This window comes from Gadus macrocephalus, chromosome 3, assembly GCF_031168955.1.
Source record: "Gadus macrocephalus chromosome 3, ASM3116895v1".
NCBI lineage: Eukaryota > Metazoa > Chordata > Actinopteri > Gadiformes > Gadidae > Gadus > Gadus macrocephalus.
In genome coordinates, this window is record NC_082384.1 from 9,315,803 (window position 1) to 9,339,791 (window position 23,989).

Genomic DNA, 23,989 nt, shown 5'->3' on the forward strand with positions numbered 1-23,989 from the left:
GTTGGAGAGGGAGTGACAGAGAGAGGGTGAGAGACATCTAGAGCAAGGGAGAGAGAGAGGGCTGGCAGGCCGCGGGATAAGCTCAAGGGGCGTGTCACTGCTGCTCCACCTTGGGCAAGGAGACCAAACCGGTTTGGCGTGAAGGGTGTGTCCCAACCAAACCGGCTGGTCTCTCCATCACAGCCTGACACACAAATACACATACCTACAGCACCGGGCTGCCTGTCACACCTGAGCCGGTGAGCTCCACACGACTGCTCTCCACCAGACACCATGCCCGTCCAGTCTTCCCTCTCCAGCCAGCGGGCCAAGCCCTCGGCAGCCCCCGTCGCCATGGACACGCAGAACGACGGACGCTCCTTCGAGGAGATCCGTCGGGACTGCCTCCAGAGGCAGGTCTTGTTCGAGGACCCGGACTTCCCCGCTGACGACTCGGCGCTCTTCTACAGCCAGAGCCCCCCCCTCGCGTTTGAATGGAAGCGCCCTGGGGTATGTGTGTGTGTGTGTGTGATACAGACTTATGGTGTGAGATGTGGACCACATGGGACCTGTGTCCGTGTTCATACAGTATGCGAGAGATCTAGCTCTGTGCAGTGATGTCTAGTGTATAGGTGGTCCATGGTGACTTCAGGGGGTCATCAAGGCTGTGGCTCCCATGACAGGGAGCCCATCAAGGGGGCAGGCTCCCCTGTGTGTGTGGGTCTCTGTTTCCCATAAAGATGTTTTTTGGCATCACTGATTACCAGCTGTTAACTATAACACTCATTCTATTTTTAAAACGTAACCTTCCAACAAAAAATCGAATCGTTTCGGAAACTTGACGGAGCCAAAGGAGATTGACTGGTAATCTGTTGGGCTTTTCAGTCGCAGATGTCTGCTGTCAGCTCCTAGGAGCACTAGTGGGGAGCTGGATGATTTAGTTATCAGATGTCTTCGAAATATTGCTGCAATGAACCTGTTACAATGCTGAGGAAGCCAAGCGTAGTCATAGCATTAATAATGTTAAGGTGTTTAAAGCAAAATGCAGGGAAGCTGTGTGTTAATTAAGTCGTTGTTGAAGGCTGCCTATTGACATTATTATTGGGTGTTGTTGTAGTTGCAGTCTCGTGTACTCAGCTTACTATTGACTTAGTTTGGATCACTGCTTGTCTAAATATACTTTCATCGAGGTCCATACACGTTGATCAACATACTATTTAAACGTATGAATTGCAATATAGACACAAGCTATAGACACAAAACTGCTTCCACAAGCTTTGGAAGCAGTGGTGGAAATCCTCCGAGCCCCAGAGTCTGGAGTCATCCATCGGGGTATCTTCAAGCCAGCGCTGTCAGGTTGTTCAATGCAGTCTGAGCTGTGTGGTGACTAAGCCAAACTGCTGTCACCAAATCCGGCAATTCCACAGTAAAAGCCCTCCAACAAGTTTATGTAGTTTTATATGTTCATAATGACACTGATAAAAGGTAATGTCTGCGTTGTGTTAGATCCTCAAGATCCTCAAAGCTCTACAGAATGTCAGCGGGTTTAATCCTTTTTCTTCATTTCCTTCAGGCCTAGTTTACATTAACAGAATGGTGACATCAGCCAGATTGTCCTAAATAGCACGTAGTTCCTGATTGCAAACACTCACTAGGTGCTCAGCACTGCCCCTTGTGAATAAACTAAAGGGACACACAAAAATGAAACAAAAGAGCTTTCCGTTGGTAGCCATTACTACAGCATTGCATTCTTGGGCGTTTCTTAGGAGTGGATACTGTAGGTGGCAAATCTGTTGATGGTGTGTTGATGGTGAATGTATCTGGAATGTGAACACACCTAGTAAAGACATAGTTTCTGGGTTGTTATTTTTCCTCTCCGATGACGAAAGCAACCAGTTCACCTTGTGTTTGTATCTGTTGCACCCCCCTCCCTCTCGCCCCCGCAGGAGCTGTGTGATAACCCCAGGTTCGTGGTGGGAGACGCAAACAGGACTGACATTTGTCAAGGGCAGCTTGGTACGTGAAGTTATGAGGGAAATACGTAATGCTGTGAATGTGTCCACTTTGTCAGACTCTGGCAAGGCAATTAAATAATTGAATGAATACCACCATCAATAAAAGAGGCAAACCTTGCCTCTTTAAGGGATTGTGGTTTTCATTCAATTCATAAATGTGTCTTCATTCTTAAGGTTTTATTGTGTTCCAGTGGGGTTCCAGCGGTGCATATCAAAGCATAATTTGGTGGTGGTTCAAGCCCTTATGTCCAAACTAAGGACTAATCTTGGTGACATTCTCTCTCTATAGGAGGGTTCCACAGGATGTCACACACATTCCAAGGCACCATCTTGGTGCTCTATCAGAATTACATCTAGGCCATCCACAACTGGTTTTTGGTTGTACTAGAATGTTAGGTCAAGAAGGGTTTACCGGGCTTCAACTTTTTTCATGGAACTTCAGGTCCCATGATTGATAGTCTCCTACAGTGTAAACTTCAGTGCTTTATTACTATACTGTTTTATCTAGTTCCCCGTAGTTAGAATTTTATCACATAACACTACTTCACTGGCTTTGGTTCCCTAAGCAATGAGCCAATTTCTATGTTTCCTTTTAGGTCTTAGAAGCACAGGCTTAATTCTTTGAGTGAGTCAGCTCAGAGATGTACAGCAGACACTGTAGAGTGTACATTCTCTGCTGTACATCTCTGAGCCACACTGTATTCGTTGTCCGTCTTCTGCCCTGGAATTCCATCACTGATCATGATGCAAATTCTATCATTTTGGGGATGATAATAGCAGCTTTATCATTTTGTCCTGTACAGGGGGGGGGGTTATATTTTAGACTTTATTTTATGTAGACTTTATAATTGTATGGCTGTCTCGTTGTCAGAGTTACTGGCTCAGAAACTATGGCACTCTGAACAAATCAGATAAAAAAGTGTCTAATATCAACTGTTGCGCCACAGGGGACTGCTGGCTTCTGGCAGCCACCGCCTCCCTTACCCTCCAAAAGAAAAACTTGGCCCGGGTGGTCCCCCGCGACCAGGAATTTGATAACAGCTACGCTGGTGTCTTCCACTTCCAGGTACGTGAGCTCCGTGAGTGGTAGAACAGGACGGGCAACCTTTAAGGTGGTTCATGCGTTTGTCGCCCCTTCCAGTCGCTGATCCGACCCTACCAGACCCTCATCCTCCCAGTCCCTGATCCGACCCTCCCAGTCCCTGATCCGACCCTCCCAGTCCCTGATCCGACCCTCCCAGTTCCTGATCCGACCCTCCCAGTCCCTCATCCGACCCTCCCAGTTCCTGATCCGACCCTCCCAGTTCCTGATCCGACCCTCCCAGTTCCTGATCCGACCCTCCCAGTTCCTCATCCGACCCTCCCAGTCCCTCATCCGACCCTCCCAGTCCCTCATCCGACCCTCCCAGTCCCTCATCCGACCCTCCCAGTCCCTCATCCGACCCTCCCAGTCCCTGTTACCACCCGTGATCTAAACCCTAGACTTAGTTTGAACCATAACCCGAAAAAAAACACAATGCAAACTGCCAGCACATAAATAATGTTACTTATGTTAGTCTTACTCTCCCTGGAGGTTCATATTAATTCTCCAATTCTTAAAAATGTTTTATTTTAAAAACCTCAGATTCTCAAATCCTTAATACTCCAAACTCAAATCACCCAAAAAAAAAAAAAAAGAATAATTGACCACATCAAACCCCTTATAACGTTACTTATCATCATTATTATTGATCATCTGCCAAAGACGGGACATGTTGCCCTGACCCCCGGTTGTGTGGTTGTGTGTCCGTAGTTCTGGCAGCACAACAAGTGGCTGGACGTGGTGGTGGACGACCGGCTCCCCACCGTCCGCAACAAGCTGGTCATGCTGCACTCTGCCTCCAACAATGAGTTCTGGAGCGCTCTGCTGGAGAAGGCCTACGCCAAGTAGGTCCTACTGCCCGCACTACTCACCATCATGTAGCGCACGACTTCACCCAGAGGGACCAATATATAATTATTGCATACCATAGTCAGGTTTATTCTAACAAAACAATTTCCTTTGAAATAGTCTGGTAACATGTGCAAATCATTTCCTTTTTCCGTCCACCGAGTCAACAATAATGCTCAGCCTACTTGGATCAGCCAACCCTGCAAGCGTTTGAATTGAACTCTCCTGACCTCATTCTGAATCCCCCAGACTTCATGGCAGCTACGAGTCTCTGAAGGGCGGCAGCACCATGGAGGCCATGGAGGACTTCACCGGCGGCGTGGGCGAAATGTACGAGACCAAGAGCGCTCCGAAAAAACTCTTCACCATCATGAAGAAAGCCCTGGACAGGAGCTCCATGATGGGCTGCTCCATCGACGTAAGGACATCTCCTAGTGCCACCACCACCGCCTCCTCACTAAGGCAGCAGATGATAGTACATTTACATTTACATTTAGGGCATTTAGCAGACGCTTTTATCCAAAGCGACTTACAATAGGTACATTTGTCATAAGAAGTGCATCAATATATCGCTGTCGGTACAGAAAGGATGTTCATAGAACCAAGTGCAAGTACCACAATCGCTAGGTCAATCAATTCCCCGTATTACAGCCATGATAGCAGCTACTGCAGTTGCTACACAGTTAAGTACTACAATACAATACAATACAATACAGTGTACAATGGTGGCCAGAAGTGGGAAGGTGGCAATGCAGAATCGAGGTGGACTCTGAACAGGTGATAGTGGAAGATAGTGAGCGACTGCGGTCCTTAGAGCGGCAGGGAGCTCGTTCAGCCACTGAGGTCCCAAAACCGAGAAAAGTTGTGACTTTGCTGAACAGCCTTTGCTAGCTCTTAGCGATGGCGGTACCAGACGTCCAGCCGAGGTAGTTGAGCGGAGGGATCGAGCTGGGGTGTGTGGCTTTAGCAATGCTTGGAGGTAGGCAGGGGCAGTTCCATCGACTGCCTTGTATGCCAGTACCATCATCTTAAATTTGATGCGAGCTACTACAGGGAGCCAGTGGAGGTCCCGGAAGAGGGGGGTCACATGGGAGAACTTCGGTAGGTTGAACACGAGAACAGTAGAATAGAAGAGACTAAAGCAGAAGTGAGGCCAGATGAGATGAGATGTACTTTTAATTAATTTGGAAATAAACTAAGTAGCCACAGCCGATAAGGAGCTCACCGCTGAGGTTTTTGACCAATCACGTCGGACGCTGACCAATGACTTCCAAGCTTTAAACTTAGTGCTCCTCACTTATAGGTAATGCCCATATAAAAAACTTCTCAGATTGATGACTATAGGCGAGAGATACGGTCTGATTGGAGGCTTGGGGGCTGAGAATAAAATGTGTTTTGGCTTCTCCCACAATTCTACAGATCAGCAGCTCCGCCGAATCAGAGGCCCAGACGTCCAGCGGCCTGGTGAAAGGCCACGCCTACTCCATCACTGGCCTGGAGGAGGTGAGGACCCCAGAGAGACCAGTCTGACTCTGGAATTACTCCACTGTCCTTTATTATTAGACCAACGGAATCCCGTGAATGCATTTATATACAGGCCCTTTACATTTTATACCTTCAATTCATGAACAGTGCATTACTATGATGTTGAGTCCATGGAAATAGCTTGCATACATGCTTATACTTGATTTATATACAATAGGCTGTCTTTTCACTATTCTTAGCTTTTCAACTGTATCTACTGTTGTTGTATCCATTACATGCAGAAGTAGTGCTATTTGGATGATGTACACATAGGCCCTATTCGGCCTTCAAGGATGTTGGAGGTAGGCAGATATTTTTCAATGTGCAATAAATGATCATTACCCTGGCCTGGGGCGCCCTCTATCGACCTGCAGGTGAACTGCAGGGGACGGAAGGTTCAGCTCATCCGGATCAGAAACCCGTGGGGAACGGTTGAGTGGAACGGGCCCTGGAGCGACAGGTGAGAGAAAGTAGAGAGGGACAATACACGTTAACAGTTTGTATAAAATCTGATTCGATATTACAAAATAACCAATAAAACCCCAGTTTAAAAAGGGTTGAAAGGGAAAGAGATTGGCGGAAAAAATCTGATTGTTTGCAAACAAAGAAGCCTAAATAAATAAATGAAAGAAATTACAATAATAATTATAAAAAGTAATATGAGTTCCGAGATGAATCCTTTTAAAGAATCCAACATCATGTTTATCTTGTAGTTGACACATGAACACACATTAACCGCCATTTGATCTTGTGTCGCTCCTCTTGCAGCTCCAAGGAGTGGAGTCAGGTGGACAAGGCAGATAAAGATCGCATCCTGAAACACTCAGATGACGGGGAATTCTGGTCAGTTCCTCCGCTCCGATACATGGACCTCATAAATCATGTTATTCAGGACGTGTGTAGAGAGGCTGATGATTTTCTACAATAACTGGACCAATTCAGAAGGCATGAACATAACCGGTCAACGTGTATGGTTGGCGCGTGTGAATGACTGAATGACGATGTTATCACCGGCAGGATGGAGTTCGAGGACTTCAAGAGCAACTACGACAAGGTGGAGATCTGCAACCTCACCCCGGACTCCCTGGTGGAGAACACGCCGCACCACTGGGAGGTCAGCTGGTTCGAGGGGAACTGGATTCGCGGCTCCACCGCTGGAGGCTGCCGCAACTACATCGGTGAGCCCGAGGGGTGAAACCGGTTCCTTTAAGATTCGTGTTGATTTAATATTTAATTGATTTACTGTTTGATGTTTTGGTAATGTACAGTTTTGCCTGATAACAATCGGAATTCAGAAAAAGCAAGAAAAAAAGGCATCCTTTGTACTGCATAGGCCTACGTCATTTGGGGGTGGTGTAGCGTTGTATTTTGTCCTTTACTCACTTTTTTCACCACTATTTACTCTATACTAGTTTACCATTACTAATACATTATTATTTATTAATTATAGGGTTAGGGTTTGGGTTTGAGGAGAGGGAAATGACAAGAAGGACTTCAGATGGGAACCAAACCTCTGGTCACTTCAAGTCGTTTTCCCTACGCGGTTACCACCCTAGCGAATACTAGATTACTGCTCTACTAGCCGGTCTTCTCTGCTGCTTGTCACATGGCTGACCCTGTGATGCTGTGACCTCCGACCCCCAGACACCTTCTGGACCAACCCACAGTTCAAGCTGACGCTGGAGGACACGGACGACGATGACGACGTCTGCAGCGTGGTCATCGCCCTCATGCAGAAGAACCGGCGACTGCTCAGGAAGGAAGGGATGGACATGGAGACCATCGGGTTCGCCGTGTACGAGGTGAGAGAGAGAGAGAGAGAGAGAGAGAGAGAGAGAGAGAGAGAGAGAGAGAGAGAGAGAGAGAGAGAGAGAGAGAGAGAGAGAGAGAGAGAGAGAGAGAGAGAGAGAGAGAGAGAGAGAGAGAGAGAGAGAGAGAGAGAGAGAGAGAGAGAGATATTCTGTTTGCCACGGCTTTTTATTATAATTTACGTCTGCACAGGCCTATTTAGTCTTTTTATCTTTAAATGTCTTTAGAATCTGATTTCTGCCTTTGGTTTGAAGTTGCTACATTTCTTCCTCCTACAACCTTTTTTTCCTCTCCATACCTCCTCCCCTTTCCCCTCCTGCTACTCCTCCTCCCCCACCTCCTCCTCCCCCGCCTCCTCCTCCCCCGCCTCCTCCTCCCCCGCCTCCTCCTCCCCCGCCTCCCGTCCCTCTGTCCCTCCAGGCCCCCGACGACGTGGACCAACTTGGGAAGGACTTCTTCCGCTACAACGGCTCCAAGGCGCGGAGCCGGACCTACGTCAACGTGCGCGAGGTGTCGGAGCGCTTCACCCTCCCGCCGGGGAAGTACCTGGTGGTGCCCACCACCTTCCAGCCGCACCACGAAGCAGACTTCCTCATCCGCGTCTTCTCTGAGAAGAAGGCCACGGCGCTGTGAGTTTGCTCCCTCTGATTGGTTAAGCTAGGACGCTATCTAGCCTCAGTTAGAATCGTAGAATAAGATGTGATCAGGTCAACTTTATTGATCTTGGTTGGGTAAATCTCATCTCAAGGAGGCCTGGGTTTCTTTGCTTGCAGGGATTATTAGACGGGATAAACAAAAAAACATGACAACACAAAATAGGATTGACGAGTCAAAGATGTGTCACCCATCAATGAACTTTGACCTCTTTGCACAGGGAGATGGGGAGCGAAGTAGATGCTGACCTGCCTGATGTGAGTCTGTCTGTCTGTCTGTCTGTCTGTCTGTCTGTCTGTCTGTCTGTCTGTCTGTCTGTCTGTCTGTCAGTCTGTGTTTAGTCTGTCTGTCTGTCTGTCTGTCTGTCTGTCTGTCTGTCTGTCTGTCTGTCTGTCAGTCTGTCTGTGTTTAGTCTGTCTGTTTCATGTGTTTGTTCTTGACCTGTGTCTCCATGTCCTCCTCTTCAGCCCCCCATGCCCAGCTCTCCAGATGAGGAGACGGAGGAGGAGAAGGGATTGAGGAGACTGTTCGACCAGCTGTCCGGCTCGGTACGCCCGCACAACCGCTCACTACCTCATCATCAATTCGGTGGAAGCTTTGACAATGAAATTAATAATCATAACATTTTTGTCACCATGTAAAAAATCGACCTTACCAAATATGATCTACACAATGTCACACGTTATCCTCCTTTTACATTAAATTACAATAGTACTAGTACTGAAGTAAAAATGTTGACCTATTAGAAGGTTGACATGGAAGAGCTCAGATTTGAATTAAAGGTTAAATCCTGATTCTAAATCAAATTCTATTTAATATTTAAATCCAATTCTGATTCGAAATCTAAATCCAATCATTTTGATTCCTAATTCCGGATCTATTCCCGGGGTTTATGGTGACCGTGGTTCTTTTGTGTCCCCAGGACCAGGCCATCTCTGCCAGGGAGCTTCAGCAGATGCTGAACGGGGTCCTGAGCCGAAGTGAGTCCACGAGTTCGGACCGTCTCCTGCCAGCCGGCTCCTCAGGGGCCCGGCTGGAGTTCCCTGGAGAACACAGTTTTATTAATACGTATGTTTGTGTTCTCAGGGAAAGAGGTCAAGTTTGACGGTCTGACTCTCAACACCTGCCACAGCATCATCAACCTGATGGACGTATCCTGATCTACAGTAATGCCTTAGAGTAGATTAATACAGTACAGTCCAATGCAGTACAGTACAGTATAGTATAGTACAGTAAATTATAGTCTAATTAACTTGATGGACGTATCCTGATCTACAGTACTGTCTTAGAGCAGATGAATACAGTAATACAGTCCAATGCAGTACAGTACAGTACAATATAGTTTAATTAACATGATGGACATATCCTTTTCTACGGTACTGTCTTACAGTAGACTACGGCCTTCTACAATAGAGTGCAATACTGTAGAGCAGGGATGGGCAACTGGCCTCACTCAGTGCGGCCCGCATCCTCACTCAGTCAGGCCCGCACATAATAAAAAAAAAAATAATAATAATAATAATAATAATAATAATAATTGATCGAGTTACAGAAAACTCGGTCAAGAAAGATGAGAAGAATTCATAGAATTCGAAGGCAAACCCATGCGTCTAGTTTGCTTAGAAGCGATATCAGTCATTAAAGATATCCACTTAAGTCGCCACTACAACTACTACAACTGCTTGTTGGGTTTGAGTTCATTGAGTTGTTGCACTTAATGTTGGGCCACTGTTTTTCAGTTTTTTGACTTCATTGAATGATGTATGTGAGCCCTTTGCACTGATAAAAATACTGACCATTCATGTGGCTGTTTGAGCATGGAAAACATGAATTGAATGTATGTTGGTTCAATTAACATACCGTACATAGGTTATGATTCTGGATGATTTTTTAGGTAGTGGCCATCCCCAAAATGCACCAAAATACAGGAAATCATATCTACCAAATTGAAAATTGTGTAGCTTCTCTCAGCTCACGTGTAGTTGAAGTGTGCAGTCATGTGGCCCTCCGATGGTTATGATGAAAAATGTGGCCCTCTTTATCATGAAAGTTGCCCATCCCTGCTGTAGAGTAAAGTAGAGTATTGGTGCAGTCAGTACCATTGAAGAGTTAGTTGAGTAGTGTTCTGTCGTGTGTGTGTGTATGTGTGTGTGTGTGTGTGTGTGTGTGTGTGTGTCTCTGCCTTGTGTCTGGACCTTAACAGAGAGCACCAGGTGGACAACACTGGCCAGCTGGAGTTCCAGGAGTTCAAAGTGTTCTGGGAGAAGATGAAGAAGTGGATTGTATGTAATCATTAAACCCCAGTTTTTATTTATACCACGGCATTGTTGAATCCTGGGTTCTGATTGGTCAATAAAGTTACAGGGGTGTGCATTATGTTTCTATAACGTGACACCTCTCCCTGTTAACAGTTCCAAATCAATGTGCTACAAATCCAGAATTTACATCCAAAGTCAAATATAACTATCGATGTTGCCTTGATAACGCAAAAACGATATACTCAAAGCAACGCAGAAGAATATTTTAATTTTAGCTTATACATTCATACATAATAATTATACATTATATGTTTGTGTGTTGTGGTTCCAGATGTTCATGTTTGTGTGTTGTGGTTCCAGATGCTGTTCTTGTCCTTCGACACTGACCGCTCGGGGAAGATGTCCTCCTATGAGCTCCGCATCGCCCTGAAGGCCGCAGGTCAGAGATCATTCTATATCTATATTTATTACATTCACTTTTGTAACTCATTGGGATATAGTTTGAACTTCCTGAATACATTAATTACAATGATTAACTTCAATTTAGTTGAGATCATTAGCACAGTATAATACGTGTAATAATAATTAAGACAGGATAAGATGTTTTTTGTTTGTTTGACCTTAGTATAGTATACTTGATATAGTAGGGAGCCTAGATTATCGTGAAGAACAGTGGTGTTCAACCTTTGGGATGTAGCAGGGGTCCAAATGTGTCATGAGACGATGGCAACAATCAATAGTTTTGGACCAAAATATGCAAGCTGTGTTGGTTTGATTTGATCACTAGTGTGTTAGCATGCTTGAAGAAGAAAATATACTGTCTTGTGATGAACAACATACATCGAGAAATTACATTGTAAAACCTATTTGGTTGGTCTCAGGCCAAACGCACCTTCACACCACAGGTGGGTCACTGTGGCATGAAACAGTTTGGGAGCCCCTGGTATAGAGGGCCAATGTCGCTGAAGAACAAGGATCTGGCCCCATCATTCAGCACCTCTGTTGTTTATCCTCCCAGGCATGCAGCTGAACAGCAAACTCCTGCAGCTTCTGGGGCTGAGGTTCGCAGACGAAAACTTCGACATCGACTTTGACGACTACCTGACGTGCATCGTTCGCCTTGAGAACATGTTCAGTGAGTTTCAGCGCTGATGAGCAAAGCTTGGCGGGGAAAACACACACACACACACACACACACACACACACACACACACACACACACACACACACACACACACACACACACACACACACACACACACACACACACACACACACACACACAGTAGACCTTACTCACTTATAGCAGACATATTGGTTAGGTGGGTTGGGAAACCTTCTAGAATATTTGGGGAAACCATTTGACAATGGTTAATGGGGAATAACATCTCTTGATCCTGAGTCTTTCTAAATGTCAATTGGGCGATATAGTGACGGTGTGTTTGTTGCGTAATGACAAGTACTCTTTGACTGGAGTGACAGTCTGTTTTTTGCAATGTGACACAGTGATGTGTGTGGCTGTGTGACTGAAGTGATTGTGTTTGACTTTAGTGAGTGTTTGTTGTGATGTGACTAGTAATGTTTAACGATAGTGACTGTGTGACTGTACTGGTGACAGTGTTTGACTCTAGAAACTTGTCTGTTGCAGGAGTTTTCCAGGGTTTGGACACGAAGAAGAGTGGGAAGGTGAACATGAACATAATGCAGGTAAACATGAATCTTTAAGGTCTATTTCTAATGACTCATGATGCAACTGATTGGTTGAAATGTATCCTCAGGCGACTTTTGTGTGTTTGTCAGTTTCCGGCACAACTTGTATATAGCTTTTGTGACACAATTTTGAACATTTGGATTTATGATGGGTGGATCATGTTTGTGTGTTTCCCATTCAGTTCTTGATGATGTCCATGAACGTCTGAGGGAGCTACTGAACACTTTTTACCAGAAGCTATGAAGAACAAAAAAGCGCCCGATGGTGCTGGAGTGCAATATGGGACATGTGTGAACCATGAGTGATAAACATGACGCTGTCTTGAATGTTCTCATGGTTCTCTGGGGTCTTTTCATAATTAGGACTGTCTTTCTGTTTCCTTTTTTTTTTTCTATCGTTTAAATATACTTTGAAATACAATGGGGTTAATGAAGAATCTGATGGGTCTTATCAGACGGAGATGGCTTTGCTTCCGTTGTGCTTTATAAGAATGAACCAATAAAGATGTTTGACAAAAATTCAAAAGAAATCTTGTGTGTGACTGACTTGATCTAAATAAAATTAAACATAGATAAATAGATGGATGGATAGCTTGACTTTATTGTCATTAACAATAATTCATTGTTTACGACTGTACAAAATATCTTTACTCACAGACCAAGGTGCAACAATTAGATATGACAAAGACGGTAGATTACACATAGAATTACAAATTGTTTAGCAACTGGCACATGTCTTGCAAAATGCATCTTAAAATGAGCCTATGAAATATAGGGCAGAGAGAATTACTGCACTGTAGTTGATACGGCATTGATAGTCTTTGAAATATATATGTAAAAATAACAATAAAACATAAAAAATAAAACAATTAACAACAGCATTAATATCGTTATAGTGTACTATGAATAAAGAATAGTAAGAAATATATAAATATGTTTATGTACTATACAGAATAGGACAAATTTAATAATGCACACACATAAATTACAATTATTATGTTTAGTCACATTTTACAGTTGAGCAAAATCATGATTTAACTAATCAAAATAGTATAAACTAATCCATCGTCAATTGATTCGTAATGTCTAGGTACACATCGACTGTACCAATAACGAAAATAAACAGGGGGGAACGGTTTTGTTTTTCAAGTAACTTTTTTGAATAGTACTATGTGGAGTCGATTCAATAATACACTCTGAAACATACGTTATTGTTTTTTAAATTGTATATCGCGCGCGTTTCCAAACAACCTACTAAACTAAATGTGTAGACATCCCCCGTAATGGTAGAATGGTTCTTTCCCATAATGGCCGTCCCAGCATGGCGGAGAGGAATCTAACGTGGATAAATATTGATCCTTTCCTCTTTTAACACCCATCTTTGTCAACCGTTGTCACGGTTTTGGTTATTGAAAACCTTTACACAAACTTACTGAACGAAACCACCACACAACCCGCTTAACAATGGTAAGTTTTCCTTTGCCGTGTTGTTTAAGTAATGTCTTGTTTCGTGAACAACATCTAGCAGGAAAGTGGACACATGTATCAGACAACGATCTAATATACCGATAAAGAGATGGATTATATACCTACATAGTGTTAGTCCAGCCGTGTTCGTCGACCTGTCAACAATATAGTCCGCGTTTATTATCGTTAATGTGTATTATTAGTGTGCATCTTGACGGACGCATGTGGACTTGGTGGCTACCCTGTATAAAGCGTGATCTATGTAATAGGTCATATTTTATACCGGGTAGCATATATTTCATACTTTAATTTACGAGCCGTATATGTAAAATGTTTCTATTAATTTTTCCTGTCCATACATGGTATTTCTCCCCTTGACAATTTCTTCGTGACTTGACAAATGGTTGTCATCTCTTTCCTTTTCCAGCCTCACAAGAAGAAGAAATCGTTCATCGAGAAGAAGGCTGCTGTGACCTTTCACCTCGTCCACAGGAGTCAGAGGGATCCGTTGGCAGCAGACGAGAAGGCTCCGCAACATGTCCTCCTGCCCGTCAACAAGGTACGGAGCATCGTCTGCATCGACTAGTGATGCCTCACAGAGTGAACTCGGTGGTGTTCGTTTTGCACTTTGTTAGTATTGGTTGTCCCTGTTCCAACCCCTTATCCTCTTAAAATGAGTTGATACCGCGCTCTACCAATTGAGCTACCTAGGAACATCACATCTTCACTTCATTATCGCTTGTCAAATTATACTGGCTTATTAAAACTGCTGTAGGTAGGATTTCAAAGCTATTATTTGAGTGTAATTTGCAAGGGGTACCTATGGCCAATTTAATTCTGGTGTATGCTTACTGGAAGAATGATATCACTGTTCACAGGTGGAGGCAGAGAAGAAGAAGGAGGAGCAGAGGGACTTTGGGGTGTTCTTCGACGACGACTACGACTATCTCCAGCACCTGAAGGAGGCGGTGCCGACCTTAGAGTGGGTGGCCAATGAACCCGCTAAGTCAGGAATACGACCTGTTGACCTCAGGGGAAACGACCAGCAGGAGGGAGATGATGATAAGGAGGGAGAGAAGAAACAACAAAAAGGCATTTCTGTAAGTCTGGGAAGAAATGGGGGAACCACAAGAATAACTGCCAACCAGCATACTGATAGATCGCACAATGTACCACCATTGCCCCACTCTGCCTAGGTGGCTTTACCGGATCACAGGGTGCCGATGATTAAACCGGTTTGTTGCAGAGATGGAAGACATTTTGCAGGCTTGTCACGCTCTCCCTTATGACGCGTTTCCACCGGAGGGTTGCGGTTCGGTTCGCAAAGGTGCGGCACGGATTGCGTTTCCACCGCCAAAAGTGGGCGTGACCCGGACTGAGCCCTACAGAGACGTACTCGTTGCAGTACTCCTCCGTTGGGGTACTGAGACTCCTGAAAGCAGGGCCGGCGATCGGCATAGGCGACCTCGGCGATCGCGCCTAGGGCGGAAAATGTTTTTGGGGCGCCCTCTGGTGGCGCCCTCAATTAATAATTAATAATATACTAAACAAGCAAAATGAAACCAAACATTGTTTCCAAATTGAACGGACAAGGGAGGCGGTTGGGTATTAATTGTTAGGGCGCACTGAACCCCCCCCCGCTCAGAAGTCCTGTCCAGGGCGCAATTTCTTTTGTCTAATCGCCTAGGGCACCCAAACGGCCAGCGCCGGCCCTGCCGGCAAGTTCGAGCTACACACGCCCTCCGATGATTGGTAGACAGAATCGTCACTTCCGGGCGACATGGGGATAAAAACAATCAGTTTGAGAGGTATTATTCTGGACAATGGGCATGTCGCGCAATACTTTAAAATGGTGTGAACAAGGAGGTGGAGACGTTCCTCTGCATTCTTGGGGAGTAAGACGTGCAGAGGAAGCTTGATGGAGCAGTTTTTATTGTATTTATTTTATTTATTGCTTTTTATTGAGCAGGCTACACTGTCGTGCTGCTATGATGTCACAATGTTTACGTAGCTGCCACGGCGATCGACATCCGTCCTAAGGGTACTGTCGGTGGTGGAAGCGCGACCTCGGAACTGAGCTTGGCTGTACCGCACCCTCACTACCGGACTGAGGCGATCCGAATCGAACTGCACCCTCTGGTGGAAATGCGCCATTAGTGTGGGTTGAGGACTGGTTTAACCTGTGTCTGATGCACCCCAGGTATGCAGCCTCAACCAGCCCAAAATACTTATCGGCAATGATCGGGACAGGTGAGGCTGCTTAAAACAGCCGTCAACCACTAACGCCCACATATATATCACAGTAGTGATAAACATCAAAATTAATCAACGTGTGTGTGAACAATAGCTATTCTTGTTCTAAAGTATGCAGTGTTTCCCATACATAGACCAATGTGTGGCGCAGAGCCACAGAATCAACACCGAGCGCCACAAATTGATTCCGTTTCTGTTTTTATTTTTATTGCGATTTTTACATTCATCTCCTCATAGCACTGTTTCTCCCTGACATTCTTGTTCACACATGCATACGCACACGAACAAGCACACACAGAGAAAAGCGTGCATTCGTGCCAGTGGTGCGCGGGTACACTTATAAACAGCTGATTTGTCCGCTCCTCCTCTCAACGCGCCTATCAAAGGAAAACCCGCAGCAGCAGGATGTTTGTCCCAGAGAAGACGGTCATCGACCGTTTTACCAAATCGCAAACGATGCGATTAATATGAAATGAGGTAATAGCTGAGATAGGCTATGGTGTTAGACTGGGTACCCCCAGCCCGTTCTGCCGGCGATTTGAATTCGCTCTGCAGCAGGGTCTGGAGAGCGATACATTTCTTTCTGTCTCCGATCCGCTTTTACTGGAGCCAATCACCAAGCTGTTTTTTCCCCCTGGCGCGTTATTGGCTGGTTTAACACAATGACAACAGGGAAGCGATTGTTGCGATTCGTTGGTCTGATTGGTTGAAGGGCTATTATTATTTTTCTTATTACATTTATATTGCACATCATAGTATTTATTTTCCTTAACCAAAATAGTTAAATACAAGTCCCCCCCCCGGACTATAACATTTGTTTGTACTATATCTATCTTTTTGCTAATGTATATCACATGAATTGACCTCCTTGTGCTGATGTCAGACTATACCAGATGTGTTATCTATCTTGGTGCTAATGTATATCACATTGAATACATTGTTTGAATGTCCAACTGTAACAGTTGTGTTTGGTTGACAGGTGTCGGGCATCAATCTGCCCTCCTCAGTGTTTGCCTCAGAGTTCGAGGAAGAGGTTGGTATGCTGAACAAGGCGGCCCCTATATCCGGTAAGAAGCCAGTGCACAGAACACTTGTCGATAAAGATCTAAGTTTGAAGACACATTTTTCCGACTGCAGTAACATGGACGCAGACAACGAGGCCAAAATCAAATCATTGGTCTGTAGCCGTAAAAGGATTATTCCCAGAGATGTTTTGTGTACTAATCAAAAATGACTGGATAATGACCTAATGTAATGGAACTGCGTTGTAGTGGGTTTGTTTTTATATAATGTATTCAGATTCAGAATATCCTCATTAGCTAAGAAAGTAACCATACCACAAATTAATAAACATGGGATGTTTGTTGGTGGACTGCTTGTACGTGTAGGACCAAGTGTTTTGTATTGGTCGTTTCTGAGAGGTCTGCCACTGCTTGTGGCTGTCCTGAGACACAGGGGCTGATGGGTAATGGTGTCTCTGCAGGGCCGCGGCTCGACCTGGACCCCGACATCGTGGCGGCTCTGGACGAGGACTTTGACTACGAAGATCCCGACAATGTTCTTGACGACGACTTCATCCTGAAGGCCAACGACCCCAGTGGAGTGGAGTAAGAAACTGATTCTGGGCTGATGTTGTAGCTGGCATTCAGATGTTGTAGCCCTTCAGAAGGATATTGTAGTCCATCAGTCGGATGTTGTAGTCCATCAGACGGATGTTGTAGTCCATCAGACGGATGTTGTAGTCATCGCTGTTAGGGTTGAGCACTGAAACTCGGTTTCAGTGGGGCATGGGTTCCGACATAAACGGTAGTACCGAGATCCAATAAAAACGCACATTTCGGTTCCTCGTAACGGTGCCTGACTTATTTTAACGCCCCCTGTCCCACCCCCATGTGGTTGCGGCGTCAACTTGCGTTAGTGCGATGCGGTATACCGGTTCACACCGAATAACGGTGTGTGTTTTCGTTATGATATGAATTTTTTATATACCGGTGTATTTGATTACACAACGTTCGGAACGCTGCGCGACTCTGTTTCAGACGGGACCCTTTTCAATGTTGTGATATAGCATCAAACATCAAATAACAAAAATATGTAGGCCAAACCTTAATCACCTGCTCAGCATGATCACGTCTCAATAAACACGCATGATACGACTACAACTTTCTTAATAGGACCATTACTGCGAGGCGTGGTATTTCAGGCCAACTGGTAAAAGAGAGTGTCACGGCTTTCAAACATATAAACCATTAAGCCTATGGGCGCCTCGGGACGGACTTGTCAACGCGCTGCGGCATCACTTACTTGATGTTGTTTGGATTGAAGATCGGCAGGGTGTAGTTGGTGCGTGCGTGTGTGTGAGAGTATGTGATTTGAAAGTAACAAACAAACTCAAAGCCGATGCATGCATCCAAAACTATCCGTTCAAAAACAAATAAAAAACAGACGCTTATTCGCTTCAAATACTTTCTTTTCAAAACTTGGGAATTAATACGGCGTGTTACCGAGCGGATGAAAACAATGTTTGCGTCTCCTGTGGCTGCCTTGCGCACCTGCGTTATATTACTTAACATGACTTTTGCAGACATTTTTTAAACCCCGCCATGCAAACAAGTGTAAACGCGAGCAGCATAGCTGCGTGCTTGCCTGCTTTCAACGAGTAATTTAAAAAAATTTATATCAGTCACAGGCAGCAGCCTTAACTCTTTGTGTAAGACGAGTAATTTAATGCAAACCGTAAATCTTGCATATCAAGTAGGCTAGCAAACAACGTTGCCATTCAACAGCGTGTGTGACAACGTGTGCTAAATGTCCTAAACTTCAACTCAGTATCCGCTGACTTTCTGCTTGATGTGAAATTCATAACAAGGCGTGCATGTATGCAAGTGTTTGCGGATTTTGTTTTTTTTAAGTACCGGTTCGAGAACCGTTTTAGCACCGGAACCGTTTAAAAAGTACAGAGAAGGCACCGGTATCGGATAAAACCCAAACGATACCCCAACCCTAATCGCTGTGTAGCCCTGTAGTTGCAACCTTTGGGGTGATTGTCATGATCCCATTTTAGGGTCAGAAAATACTTCCTCCCTCAATTTTAACCCTCTCTGCACGATCAATTAAATCGGTGTTGGTTCTCCCTCTCAACATCTAATTGTTTGAATGTTTTCCAGAGGGGACGACGACGACGAGTGGGAGGACACGGACTCTGAGGACGGAGACGTCAACTCGGAGGGGGGTCTGTCTGGGGAGGGCCGCGGGCCGGGCGAGCTCCTCTTCATGGACGAGGAGACCAAGAGCCGCTTCACCGAGTACTCCATGACCTCCTCCGTCATGAGACGCAACGAGCAGCTCTCCCTGCTGGATGACCGCTTTGAGAAGGTCGGCACTCACCTCTGAGATCAATCATTGTCTCCATTCATGTCTTCACTCGCCTCTGAGGTCATTTAAAGGTACGGCCACACTGAACGCGTTACGTGGCGTTGGAGGCGTAGAAAATCGGCATTTTTGCATAGGGAACCATTGGTTTAGGCGCGTCGATGCGTCACACGCGCTAATGCAGCGTGTTGGGCGCGTTTTACGCACCTAAACAACGCACCTACGCGCCCAACGCACCAACACGCAGAGTTAAAAAAATTGAACTTTTTACGTTCCTACGTGTGATGCCTAGCCGCGATAGCCAATCAGCGTTGAGCTTGACCCGATGTCACTGACGGAGAAACGGAGGACGCACAGAAGCAGAAAGAACATGGGCGACCAAGTCATCGTTTCAGTGTGTGCTGAAACGATGAGGAGGTGGTGAAACTCACCCAGCTGTGAGCGCCTACGGAGGATGTCATGCACTAGTCTTTAGATTCTCTGCCCGAGCCCGAGCCGACCCGCGATATCCCATCACTATCCTCGGGTCGGGCCTTTGATCGAGCCTTTCTGGGTTTTTTGTTTTTTTAAGTCATTGCTTTATTGGCCATATCGGAGGAGAAATCGATGCCATAAACAGAAATATTATAGGCCTTTGTTACACAGGTCTTCTCAATGCCATGGAACACTCCGTTCACTTGCATGGGTAGAAGTCCGGTAACTTGTCAACCCCAGCGTCTTCGGTTGTTAAGCGACGTCTTTGGCAGACTATTTCTCTGCTGATCAACACTACGAAAGATTGTAACGAATAAATTGTAAAAAGACACGCCATGTGAATTTTTTTTTTTTTTTTTTGGCAAGTAGCCGTGTAATAAGCGGGTTAATGTATAGAACGTCTCCGGTCATTATCGAAAAATAAGCCCCTTCAGGGCGAAGCAAGACACCTCCGCTCGGTGCTTATTTTCCCGATAATTACCGGCGTTCTATACGTTATCCCTTACATATATATTTAGCAGAGTAGGTCTAAGTAACAAATGTGTACAAAGTTACACATGTATTAAAAAAAATGTCGGGTTGAAATCGGGCTCGGGCTCATAATTACAGTTAATGTGTCGGGGCGGGGCATTTTTGTGACACACAATGATCAAGCGTCAGGTAAGGCACATTACGCGAGTAACACATTCAGTGTGGCCGTACCTCAAGTCTTCACTCAACTCTGAATCATTCATGTCTTCACTCGCCTGATATTATTCATGTACTCAATCCCCACTCTGATATTGTGAATATCTTCATTTACCTCTTATATTATTCATGTCTTCATTCATAATATTAATGTCCTTATTCATGACTTCAATCACCTGTCCTGATATTATTCCCGTCTTTAGATGTCTTACTGCTGTAGACATGGGGCCTAGAGGGATGGTTGGCTAGAGGGATGGTTAGTATCTGGGGTTAGTTTCCAATATGCTCTGGTTTATACCATAGGCTCAATGACCTCGCTACGATGTAGAATATTGAAGAATATTTTGTGGGGTGAACTTGGGCGATAACTATATTGACGCTACATGTGCAAAAAACCAAACCTATTTCTCTTTGTTGATGGGAGTGGAGCCTCTTGAGCCTGTGGAGTCTGCTGGTGTTCCTCCGGACTAATCGTGTGTGTGTATGTGTGGGTGTTTGTAGTTTTACGAGCAGTTTGACGACGATGAGATCGGTGCCCTGGATAACGCAGAGTTGGAGGGCTACATCGAGCCGGACAGCGCCCGCCTGCAGGACATCGTCAACGAGTACTTCAAGCACAAAGCGAAGGAGTAGGTCCAACAACGCTGCCATTGCTAGTTTTTAGCAGAGGCTTTGATCTAGGGAGACCTTTCCATGACTCAAAATTAATCAATAATAGATTCATCTTCAGTGAAGGTGAATCAAGTATTCATTTCTTTATTAGAATCAAAATTATCATCCTCCGATAATGTCATGTTGTGCCCTTATCTGTCTGTCTGACTCTGTCTACCCGTCACTGTGCCGGTCTCTCTGCCTATCTGTCGGTCTGACTGTGTGTGTGCTTGTCTGCCTCACTGTCTATCTGTGTCTGACTGACTCTGTCCGTCGGCCTCACTGACTGACTCTGTGTTACTGACTCTACCCGTCTGTCCGTCTCAGGTACCAGAAACCAGACGACCTGGGTCCTAGGGGCCTCCCCTCCCTGAGAGAGGAGGAAGAGGACGATGAAGAGGGGCAGGAGATGGAGACCCTCGTCATCGAAGCCCCCGCCGAGAAGTGGGACTGTGAGACGATCATCAGTGAGTCGGGTTGGAATGGCAACCATACAAACTAACGTAAACAATGCCAGATACAATCAAATATTTGGTTCCCATAATCACAGGACCGGGTACAGAAGGAAATGCCCGTTTGATAGAGGTTGGTTACCTCAGCAAATGGGGGGGGGGGGGAAAGGGACGTTTATGATGGAAAACAAGGAAATATAATTGTTTCTATCATGACATCTGAGCTAGCTAAAGAAGCTTGAGACTAGATTAGTAGGCATCTTTCGACATTTTGAATTTTTCATTTTTAACAGTGAATTTAGCTTTAACATAATTGAAATTCATTGAATGTTAACGATAGTAAATTAATTAAATACATAATTTATTATTAATAAATTGTAAATTAAGAGGTTTTCATATAACATTAATTTATTATAACATTGTCCTTGTGGTTTCCTCCAGGTACATATTCAAACATATACAACCGACCCAAACTCATCAAAGAGCCGCCCCGGGTATGTACTCTTCATCTCATGTGTAGGACACTAGCATCATGCTAGGTTCTGTGGTAACACTGATGTCCCCTTCACCTTATGATTAGGACGCTAGCATTATGCTAGGTTCTGTGGTAACACTGATGTCCCCTTCACCTTATGATTAGGACGCTAGCATTATGCTAGGTTCTGTGGTAACACTGATGTCCCCTTCACCTTATGATTAGGACGCTAGCATTATGCTAGGTTCTGTGGTAACACTGATGTCCCCTTCACCTTATGATTAGGACGCTAGCATTATGCTAGGTTCTGTGGTAACACTGATGTCCCCTTCACCTTATGATTAGGACGCTAGCATTATGCTAGGTTCTGTGGTAACACTGATGTCCCCTTCACCTTATGATTAGGACGCTAGCATTATGCTAGGTTCTGTTTTTGTACCGATGTTTAATATAGAACATCCATAGCATTGTCATAACTAGTTAAACTGGTAAAGCAAGGCATTAAGGCTGCCAGGAAAGGCGTCAGATTTCCACTGTACCCAGCTTCCCAAGAATATATACACTCAGTATACCGGTTATATTCAATGTAGATGCGATACTGTACACACAATCCTGTAAATACTAATGCTTTTAATATTGATTTTATAATTTTTCTTCTATTGTTTCATACTATTCATACATATTATTTAACACGGTTTCTTATTTATTTCGTATTGAGTCTGTTATTGTCGGCCGCTGATGCAACCACGTTTCCCCTCGGCATGAAGACGGCACCCAGACATTTCTACCCAAGTGTCCGTGTTAGTCGACTGTAGTAATGCCCACTGCGACCCTCCACCCGGGGGGCTGCCCCGCTCCATCCGGGGTGCCGTTCCTGCTCCTCCATTACCAGGCCACAAAGGGGACGGTGTTAAACTGGTTTATTGCAGCATTGAGGAGAAGGGTACTTGCAAAGGGTGATGGCAGGTGTGCCGCCTCAGCCAGCCCCATCAGTCAGACTCTGGGCCAGGCGAGGCTGATAAAACCATCAACCGAGCACACATTCCACAATGACATGCAGACGGGTAATGAATGTGTGTGTCTCTCCCCCCCCCCCCCACCAGACCAAGCCCATCAGGGTGTCTTTGAAGCTGGGCATCCCCCTGGATGTGCTGCCCACCCGGGGCCTCACGGCCAAGCAGACTGAGCGCATGGAGCGCATCAACGACTCGGACCTGCCGCGGGTCTCCACCCAGCAGCGCGACAAGGAGGAGAGCGCAGAGGAGCGCAAGGCGCGCAAGCAGGCCATCAAGGAGGAGCGCAAGGTGGGGGCAGGTTCCTCTCACGGGTGGGGGAGGGCGACCCCTGCTGCGGGACGCCACTGTTGCGGGACGCCACTGTTGCACCCCCACTCCTGACTGAAGTGTTTTTAAACCCCCTCTGGAAGAAATCTATGATTATCACAGCCATCTCTTGTTGGGTATTCAGTGTTACTCGTGATACCGACCTATTGTTGGGTCTGGATGTTTATTTTGGAGCAGCCATATCTCAGTGGTAGAATTTTATAACGTTTTACATTTCTCCACTATATTTCTATTGCGGAAGAGCAGGTCTCAAATGTTTGGTGCCAGAATTCCCATAGGGGGCGTTATAATTCATGAAGTTAAAAAAACTTTGTTCATTCCTTATTATTCAACCCATAAGGTCTGTGTAGGTTTGAATTATTTTTATTGCAGATAAGTGTAAAAAAAAAAAGGTATTGACTTGTTATTTAAATCTGTATTGGAACCGAGATCCATTGGTGCTATTAAGTTTAAGGCCTACTTTTGATTGTTCCTCATTTTTAAGTTACTGGTAAAAAAAAAAATATGTTGACGAGTGTGCGATGTTGTGTTTCTACAGGAAAGGAGAACGGAGAAGAAGGCCAACAAGGTGGCCTTCAACCGGGAGAAGGTCCGACAAGAGAAACAGATCTTGAACGTTCTAACAAACATCCAGGGCATGAAGCTGTCCTAGAGCCAGAGCTCTGCTCCTAAAAGACTTCTTAACTCCAACTCCATGTGGGTTCTGCCTGGTCGCTGGTCTGGAGCCCCAGAGGATCTGCAGAGCTGTGTATTTACGACCAAGGAAAACACGCCTCGGGTGACCAAAGCTTAGCTGCTCTCCGGGGTCACTGTAACACAGGAGTATCCAGACCCCATCTGCTATTTTTGTTCACCTATATAATTAAAGACATCTTGTCCTAAGAGATGGCTCCCTTGTGTAAAATCTACAGTGTTTTATTGAAGCTTTTTGTTTGA

The 23,989-nt window shown here is 45.2% G+C and overlaps 2 protein-coding genes across 3 annotated transcripts; both read left to right on the top strand.

Annotated features, from left to right (window-relative positions):
• Positions 1 to 102: 102 nt before the first annotated feature.
• capn9 (calpain 9) lies at positions 103 to 12,409 on the top strand. 2 transcript variants are annotated; one of them, XM_060047108.1, is made up of 20 exons: positions 117 to 489; positions 1,926 to 1,995; positions 2,942 to 3,060; positions 3,787 to 3,920; positions 4,174 to 4,342; positions 5,344 to 5,427; positions 5,823 to 5,908; positions 6,217 to 6,291; positions 6,466 to 6,626; positions 7,093 to 7,250; positions 7,678 to 7,886; positions 8,132 to 8,168; positions 8,379 to 8,459; positions 8,834 to 8,891; positions 8,998 to 9,062; positions 10,125 to 10,193; positions 10,530 to 10,608; positions 11,188 to 11,304; positions 11,818 to 11,876; positions 12,062 to 12,409. In XM_060047108.1, the coding sequence occupies exons 1-20, from the start codon at positions 274 to 276 to the stop codon at positions 12,086 to 12,088; spliced, it is 2,073 nt and encodes a 690-aa protein (XP_059903091.1). In that variant the 5' UTR covers positions 117 to 273; the 3' UTR covers positions 12,089 to 12,409. The 2 variants fall into 2 exon arrangements, 1 of the variants encoding a protein (XP_059903091.1); XR_009524850.1 differs by lacking the exons at positions 10,125 to 10,193; positions 10,530 to 10,608; positions 11,188 to 11,304; positions 11,818 to 11,876; positions 12,062 to 12,409 and having other exon boundaries at positions 103 to 489; positions 8,132 to 8,208; positions 8,324 to 8,459.
• Positions 12,410 to 13,157: 748 nt separating this feature from the next.
• ltv1 (LTV1 ribosome biogenesis factor) lies at positions 13,158 to 23,957 on the top strand. The gene is made up of 11 exons (XM_060047116.1): positions 13,158 to 13,346; positions 13,774 to 13,905; positions 14,225 to 14,446; positions 16,579 to 16,666; positions 17,083 to 17,206; positions 18,767 to 18,974; positions 20,634 to 20,761; positions 21,111 to 21,250; positions 21,677 to 21,729; positions 22,814 to 23,014; positions 23,592 to 23,957. Exons 1-11 carry the CDS (start codon positions 13,344 to 13,346, stop codon positions 23,703 to 23,705), a joined length of 1,413 nt encoding a protein of 470 aa, XP_059903099.1. The 5' UTR covers positions 13,158 to 13,343; the 3' UTR covers positions 23,706 to 23,957.
• Positions 23,958 to 23,989: the final 32 nt, after the last annotated feature.

Excerpts from the sequence above, each read along its gene's own strand:
- ltv1 (XM_060047116.1), top strand. Across the intron at positions 17,207-18,766 it reads AACGACCCCAGTGGAGTGGA|AGGGGACGACGACGACGAGT; the intron begins GTAAGAAACTGA and ends AATGTTTTCCAG. Across the intron at positions 18,975-20,633 it reads TGGATGACCGCTTTGAGAAG|TTTTACGAGCAGTTTGACGA; the intron begins GTCGGCACTCAC and ends GGGTGTTTGTAG.
- capn9 (XM_060047108.1), top strand. The coding sequence starts at position 274 with ATGCCCGTCCAGTCTTCCCTCTCCAGCCAGCGGGCCAAGCCCTCGGCA. Across the intron at positions 7,251-7,677 it reads TCGGGTTCGCCGTGTACGAG|GCCCCCGACGACGTGGACCA; the intron begins GTGAGAGAGAGA and ends CTGTCCCTCCAG. Across the intron at positions 10,194-10,529 it reads AGAAGATGAAGAAGTGGATT|ATGCTGTTCTTGTCCTTCGA; the intron begins GTATGTAATCAT and ends TTGTGGTTCCAG.